The sequence below is a fragment of the Daktulosphaira vitifoliae genome, unplaced genomic scaffold (assembly GCF_025091365.1).
Source record: "Daktulosphaira vitifoliae isolate Bord-2020 unplaced genomic scaffold, ASM2509136v1 Scaffold_1, whole genome shotgun sequence".
Taxonomy (NCBI): domain Eukaryota; kingdom Metazoa; phylum Arthropoda; class Insecta; order Hemiptera; family Phylloxeridae; genus Daktulosphaira; species Daktulosphaira vitifoliae.
This window is the reverse complement of record NW_026099572.1, coordinates 1,230,655-1,239,010: the sequence shown is the minus strand read 5'-3', so window position 1 is coordinate 1,239,010 and position 8,356 is coordinate 1,230,655. Positions and strand designations below refer to the sequence as shown.

Here is an 8,356-nt window from a genome sequence, read left to right as displayed (position 1 = left end):
AAAAAAAAATTTCGGACTTTATTTTATCTTCAAGGTGAAAATGGCTACCAAATGCTATTATTGTGTGAAAATTCTCAATTTTATTTTTTACATTTTTAACATTATAATGCTATAACTTATTGAAAAGTGTATTGATCAATATAATTTTTTTATGGGAAATACTATTTTCTAATAATCTCTTTTTTATTCGACATACTTTGTCTTAATCAGGATATTAATAAGGAACTAGCAGTTTATGAAGCTTTTGGAATAATCCACCAATTTTTTAAAATTAAACACTATCTAAAGATTTGCATCGAAGCGTTTTTTTTTGATAGTGATTTTAATCACTGTCAGATATCGTTATACTTGATCCATCTATACCACGTCACCACTGTGCCGCGACTCCCCTGTGCTGGGTTTTTTTCTTAAAACTTCTATAACTTTTTGAAAAATCAACAAATCAACATAATTCTTGTGTATACTAAAACCTTAGATATCTTCCTTTCATTTGATATCATTTTTTTGAAAATCTATCACTTAACGTGCTCATTGGGGGGGATTTAAAATAGCAAATTTTTTACAAAAATTAACTTTTTCAACTTAATTTTTGAAAATGTTTCGGAAATACTGCGTCCTTCAAACATATATATCAAATTAAAGCTTTTATTATGTACTATAAAATGAAAAAAAAAATTTGTCCCGACACTTTATCTTCTGCATGTAAACGGTTGCCGTAGTCAAAAAAACACTATTTTTGTGTTAAAATTTTCGATTTTCGATTATTAATTTTCAACTTAAAAATGCTATAACTTTTCGAAAAATGTATGTATAAGCACAAATTTTTTTTTCTAAATATATTATAAGTACATCTTTCATTTGACATACTTTAATTTGAAAAAAAATAATTTGACCTCTGGACTTGTCTTCATGGCGAAAATGGCTACCGAATGCTTTTTTCGTGTGAAAATTCTCGATTTTATTATTTATATTATATTTAACTTTATAATGCTATAACTTATTGAAAAGTTTATGGATCCACACAATTTTTTTATGACAAATAATATTTTTTAATAAACCCTTTTTCATTCGACATACTTTATCTTAATCAGGATATTAATAAGGAACCAGCAGATCAAGTAGCTTTTGGAATAAAACACCAATTTTTTTAAAATTAAACACTATCTAAAGATTTGCATCGAAGCGTTTATTTTTGATAGTGATTTTAATCACTGTCAGATATCATTTACTTGATCCAACTATGCCACGTCACCACTGTGCCGCGACCCCCCTGTGCTGGGTTTTTTTTTGATATAATTTTTTTTGAAAATCTAACACTTATTCTGCTCACTGGGGGGATTTAAAATAGTAACTTATTTACAAAAATAATTTTTTCAACTTAATTTTTGAAAATGTTTCGGAAATACTGCGTCCTTTAAACATATATCAAATTATAGCTTATTTTATGTAATATAAAATGAAAAAAAAAATTTTTTTCCCGACATCTTATCTTCTATGTGCAAATGGCTATCATATTCAAAAATATGTTTAATATCAAGATATTAATAAGGAACTAGCAGATCATGTAGCTTTTGGAATAATACACCAATTTTTTAAATTAAACACTATCTACAGATTTGCATCGAAGCGTTTTTTATTATAGTGATTTTAATCACAGTCAGATATCATCTATACTGGACCTAACTATGCCACGACCCCACTGTGCCACCACCCCACTGTGCTGGGTTTTAAATTAATTTTGTTTTATATTTAATTTTTTATTTGTATATTACTACATTAAAGTTTTCTTAAATACATTTTGATGATTTCAAAAATGTTAAGGTACTTTAATAGCTAAAGTTCCTTTGCTCAACATATATTTCATATTATATTCTATAATAAATATTTATTATAAAAAACCCAGCACAGTGGGGTCGCGGTATAGTGGGGATGTGGCATAGTTTGGTCAAGTATAATGATATCTGACAGTGATTAAAATCTACAATTAGAGTTTCATACATGGCCTAAATAATAACAAAATCCTTCTAATTAATATAACAAATATTTATGTTTGATAATTAGATAATGTATGAATAATCAATAAATAAATTTTAAATAAAAATAAGTTGAAAAAAATTGAAAAAATGTCAAAAATTAGTCATTTTTAAATTTGTAATTTTTTTGAGAGATTTCCCCAATTTACAGGGAATGAGGGAAATTTAAAAAATTGTTGAGAGTGTTGTGACTGGGTTGATACGGTAGACAAAATGAAGAGATAATGCGTTTGATAATTAGTTGCTATTTATTATATTTAAAAATATATTTATACTTATAATTGACTTCACGACTTTAATGAGTTGATACTTAATTATTATAAAAGATTCAGTGAACAAATTAACAAAAGATGTAGTGGAGAATCGTCCAGGTTCGACCTATGAACTATATGACTCTTGAACGAGTAGCTGACTACTACTGGCGCGCGTCGCCTCAGGCGGCGGCGGCCGTAGGCCCAATACATTGAAAAAGGCTGAGAAAGCATCGAATGTTCTAGAAGGACTAGATGCTTGCCTAGTTAATACTTTATATACAAGAAAAATGGGGCTAATGATTAATATATATACTATTAAATTACACAATTACAATTACAATTAGGCAGCAAAAAGCCAGTTCACAACAAAAGTAATGTATTCAACTAGTATCTAGTTGAAGACATTACCCTCAAAAGATTTGTGATCTTTTGACTTATTGTTAAAAGAAATCGGTTCGATCAGAAAAACTAGTAACAGACACACACAAAAAAAAAAAAAAAAAAGACTTAGTAAAATTAATACCTTCTCAGCTTTGCATCGAAGCTAAAAATTTGTTTGAAGTAGCCATTTTTTACATTAGTATAATTTTGAGATATTTGTCTAAATTTCTAAAATTAAAGTGTTTTTTTCAATTTTTGGTGATTATAAGTTCAATCTGTTTAAAATAGTATTATTTTGACGTATTGATCATTAAAATTGATCAAGTAAGAGCTGATAAAAATGAATAACAGACACAAAAAAAAAACCATATAGTAAAATATTTAAATATGAATATGAAATTCCTTCCTTATATCGTTAAAAGTGTCGTAATATGCTCAATGCTTTGCATTACGCATCTTACAATTTGTTAATACTCGTGAATGGACTGTAATCATAAAATAATAAAAAACAGAGTATGAAGCTCTACCATGTGTAAAATATATCAAATGTCGTTATAACCTAACTGCATAAGTAACCTACGCTGGTTAACAAGTAATACTATATGCGTTATGTCATGTAGCTTAATCTGTGAGTATTGCGTAAATAGCCCTTAACATGTCGTGATAACCGCAGAGTACTATCGACACATAACAGTAGAGTACCGCCTTGCACGAATACCCTAGACGTCAATCGACCACCGCAGTGCGCCGACAACGACGACTATAAAACAGAAATAATTAAAATATAATTAAGGCACCATACTCTAATTATTTCTTTCTGATTATGTAAATTATGCCTAATATAGCTGTGCACAGGTGAACTCATTCAGTTAACTTATTTAGAATTGCTCTATATGTTACTCTCAATAATATTGTGTTATGTGTAAATTTGTCTATTGTAGACAAATTTATTCTATGCAATAAAATAAAAACAAACTTTTTTATAGTGAATGATCAAACAAAAACTGACTTGCTTTATTTAAGAAAATAATTTTTAACAAAAATAACTAAATAAAAACAGTAGCACAGTGGGGTCGAGGCACAGTGTGGACGAGGCATAGATGGGACAAGTATAGATGATATCTGACAGTGATTAAAATCACTATCATAAATAAACGCTTCGATGCAAATCTTTAGATAGTGTTTAATTTTAAAAAAATTGGTGTTTTATTCCAAAAGCTACTTGATCTGCTGGTTCCTTATTAATATCTCGATTAAGATAAAGTATGTCGAATGAAAAAGGGTTTATTAAAAAATATTATTTCTCATAAAAAAATTGTGTGGATCCATAAACTTTTCAATAAGTTATAGCATTATAAAGTTAAATATAATATAAATAATAAAATCGAAAATTTTCACAAAAAAATAGTATTCGGTAGCCGTTTTCACCATGAAGACAAGTCCAGAGGTCAAATTTTTTTTTTTCAAATAAAAGTACATTACATTAGCTTTAATTTAAGATATATATAAAAGTGTCAGACCTTCCGGAACATTTTCAAAAGTTAAGTTGAAAAAGTTAATTTTTTGTGAAAAAGTTGTCATTTTAAATCCCCTCCTGTGGGCAGCAAAAAGGTCAAATTTACAAAAAAAATATACCAAATGATAAGTAAAGACATCAAGCATCTATATAAAAAAAAATATATATTGATATGTTCATTTTTGAAAAAGTTAGAGCATTATTAAGTTAAAAATATAAAAAAAGATAAGATATACCAAATGATAAGTAAAGACATCAAGCATCTATAAAAAAAAAAAATATATTGATATGTTCATTTTTGAAAAAGTTACGGCAGTTTTTAGTAAAAAAAATTGAAAAAATTTCGAAAATTAGCGATTTTTAAATTTGTAATTTTTTTGGAGGTTTCCCCCATTTACGGGGAACGAGGGAAATTTTTTCAATTTTGAAGGGTAATGTCTTCGACTAGATACGATTTGTGATCTTTTGACGTATCGTTGAAAGAAATCCGTTCGGTGAGAGCTGAGAAAAAGTGGTAACAGAAAAAAAAAAAAAAAAAAATAAACACATCATAGTAAAACCAATAACTTCTCAGCTTCGCATCGAAGCTAATATTAATTTCCAAACTCAATTTTAATTATTGAATCACATTTAATAACATATCAATATAATTTTTTTTTTATAGATGCTTGATGTCATTACTTATCATTTGGTATATTTTTTTTGTAAATTTGACCTTTTTGCTGCCCACAGGAGGGGATTTAAAATGACAACTTTTTGACAAAAAATTAACTTTTGAAAATGTTCCGGAAGGTCTGACACTTTTATATATATCTTAAATTAAAGCTTATGTAATATACTTTAATTTGATAGTGATTTTAATCACTGTCAGATATCATTATACTTGATCCAACTATGCCACGTCACCACTGTGCCGCGACCCCCCTGAGATGGGTTTTTTTTATTGATCATTATTTAAAACAAATCGCACAAAAAACTGTTGCAAAAATTAACAATAAATAAATTTTAAATATATTCATACATCAATACCGTGATATTGAAACGGAATTGAAAAGTAATAGTAAATTTGGCGTGATAATAAAGACGTCATAATAAACAATACAAGCAGTAATGCATAGTTGAAGAACAATAAATTCTCATAAAGAATTTGTTTCTATGAGCGGCCATACTGATATGAAGCAGGTTTCGGATTGTTTACATTTGGTTTTATCTTATCTGTGCCTTTAGTATAAAATTCCTTATCAATTCATTTATCAAAATAGCTTATTTTATATTATTATAATTTTTGGCGCGAATTTCATATATTGTGTAATAGTTATAATATATTGACTAGTTATTACGTTGATGTCAGTTGTGTTAAATATAACGTGTTAATTTATACTATTGAAACACATTAAAATGGTTTTTGTCGAACTTATAATTAATATTTAACTTACAAAAATGAATTTTTAATTGTGTAAAGTATCAATATTTACGAAAATGGAGGCAAGAATTAATAATCTTGTACGCTCTATATTTCTTCTCAATGATAGACTTGTACCACCATCTTTGGATAAACACCTTACCCAAGTTAGTTTATAGTTCTTATTAAGTTTCAAAAACATTAAAATAAACAGTTATTTAATTAATTAATTTTTACATGTCGTTTCATAAATTTTACTTGTAGTTTGTTGTATTTAAATGTAGTACTTAGTTACAATGTAGTAAGACCAGATGCTTATTTTTTAATATAAAAATAATACGAGGATGACCTTTTAAATTTGTTAAAATTCACGTAAAAGTGTAATTTAATTATTTTTTTAAATCTAAAATTTTTATTTTATTAATTAAATNTTAAATTTGTTAAAATTCACGTAAAAGTGTAATTTAATTATTTTTTTAAATCTAAAATTTTTATTTTATTAATTAAATTTATTTAATATTTGAAGGCAAATAATTTACAAAAATTACTTTTATTTCATTTATTAAATAAATACCACTTAAAAATATCAAATATAATATTTCATAAAAATGTTTAGTATTGAAATCTCTTACTTTTTGATGTGTACTACCTTGGATTTTGTTACATTATAAGTTATTTAGTTGGTATTATTACCTATTATTTTAACATTTTTTTATCCCAATGGAAATTGATAAATTTGTGTCTATGTGTTAACTGTTGGGTCACCAGTTTATATATATTTATAACAATGGCGAAACGTAGATCTTCAGGTCAGGGAGACACTGAAAAAGTTGTACAAGCTCCTCTAGACTTCTTATAAATTACTTTTAAATAAGTTTTAAATTTTAAAACAAAACTATTTTACAACTTTTTTTTTTTCATATTTACTAGAACACTGTCCAATAATTGGCTAATTATATTATAGGCCAGTCAACAAAGGAAAAATGGCGGAAAAAATTACCAACCAAATTTTTTTTTTTTTTAAAGTTGAATTAAGATATGTATAATGACATACTAAAAGTCCTCATCGATTGGACTTAGTTAAAACAGTAGCAATTGGTTTACTTTAATTATTTCATTATTAATTTTAACATTAGAAGTTATTGAAGATACAGTTATAACTTTATTTGACCTTTTAAGATTTATATCATGAAAGTTATTATCCACCATTGAGTTTACTAGAACAAGACCAATTTTAGACACTTAATGACAATTAATTTTATCATTACCAGAAATTCTGGCTGGGTTGACAAAAGAGAACATGAGGTAGGTGAAATGAGGAGATCAGTGACAATAGGCGAGAGTGTGAATGGAGATGTAGAAAGTTTTAAGTATTTAAGATCAGTAGTGCAAAAGAGCGGTGGTATTGACGAGAATGTAAGACACAGGATTAAGTGTGGGTGGTTGAAATAGAGAGAAGTATCTGGTGTCTTATGTGATAAAAGAATTCCAATGAGGCATTATACATATCTTAATTCAACTTTAAAAAAAAAAAAAATTTGGTTGGGAATTTTTTTCGCCATTCGATAAAATTAATCCTTCGTTGACTGGCCTATTATCAGACATTACAAGAATATTATTTTATACTACTTAATGGATGTCTTATATTATAACAACACATGTAAAATTGAATTATGAAATAATAACAATGGCAAATTTGCATTATGATACTGTCTCATTGTATAAATATATTTTCCACTCTTTTTCTACCTTCTTTCATACCTTTCATATTTGTTAAACATTGATAAAATGTACAAAATATATTGCAATACGTATACATCCGAGATTAAAGAATTCCAATAAGGCTGAAAGGTAAATTCTACAAGACTGTAGTGAGGCCAGCTATGATGTATGGTTCAGAGTGTTAGGCAGTGAATAAGAAAGTAGAGCAAAAAGTAGAGTGTAGCAGAGATGAAAATGCTTAGATGGATGACTGGAGTGACTAGGGAAGATAGAATATGAAATGAGCATATAAGAGGGAGTATAGGTATAGCGTCAATCGTGGATAAGATGAGAGAAATTAGACTTAGATGGTTTGATCATGTTATGAGGAGAGAAGAATCGGAAGCTGTACATCACTAATTAAGGCAGACTAAATCAATTACCAAACCTATTTCATAATACCTCACTTACTAAAACATAAATAAATTTAATATCAATATTATTAAATATTTAGAATAAATCATCTAAGTCTAATTTCTCTCATCTTATCCACGATTGACGCTATACCTATACTCCCTCTTATATGCTCATTTCATATTCTATCTTCCCTAGTCACTCCAGTCATCCATCTAAGCATTTTCATCTCTGCTACACTCTACTTTTTGCTCTACTTTCTTATTCACTGCCTAACACTCTGAACCATACATCATAGCTGGCCTCACTACAGTCTTGTAGAATTTACCTTTCAGCCTTATTGGAATTCTTTAATCTCGGATGTATACGTATTGCAATATATTTTGTACATTTTATCAATGTTTAACAAATATGAAAGGTATGAAAGAAGGTAGAAAAAGAGTGGAAAATATATTTATACAATGAGACAGTATCATAATGCAAATTTGCCATTGTTATTATTTCATAATTCAATTTTACATGTGTTGTTATAATATAAGACATCCATTAAGTAGTATAAAATAATATTCTTGTAATGTCTGATAATAGGCCAGTCAACGAAGGATTAATTTTATCGAATGGCGAAAAAAATTCCCAACCAAATTTTTTTTTTTTT

At 27.5% G+C, this 8,356-nt stretch overlaps 1 protein-coding gene across 4 annotated transcripts in view; it reads left to right on the top strand.

Moving 5' to 3' along the window:
- The first annotated feature begins 5,472 nt into the window (after window positions 1-5,472).
- The window catches only part of LOC126906343 (uncharacterized), a 14,413-nt gene continuing 11,529 nt past the window's right edge, over window positions 5,473-8,356 (top strand). For 2 of the 4 annotated variants that reach the window (XR_007704225.1, XM_050686924.1), the window contains exon 1: window positions 5,473-5,753. Coding sequence is in view for 2 of the 4 variants with exons in the window: in XM_050686924.1 (XP_050542881.1) it covers window positions 5,664-5,753 (90 nt within the window). In the remaining 2 variants the exon portion in view is untranslated. The remainder of the gene's footprint in view (window positions 5,754-8,356) is intronic. The other 2 variants (XR_007704227.1, XM_050686911.1) reach the window with 2 other exon arrangements.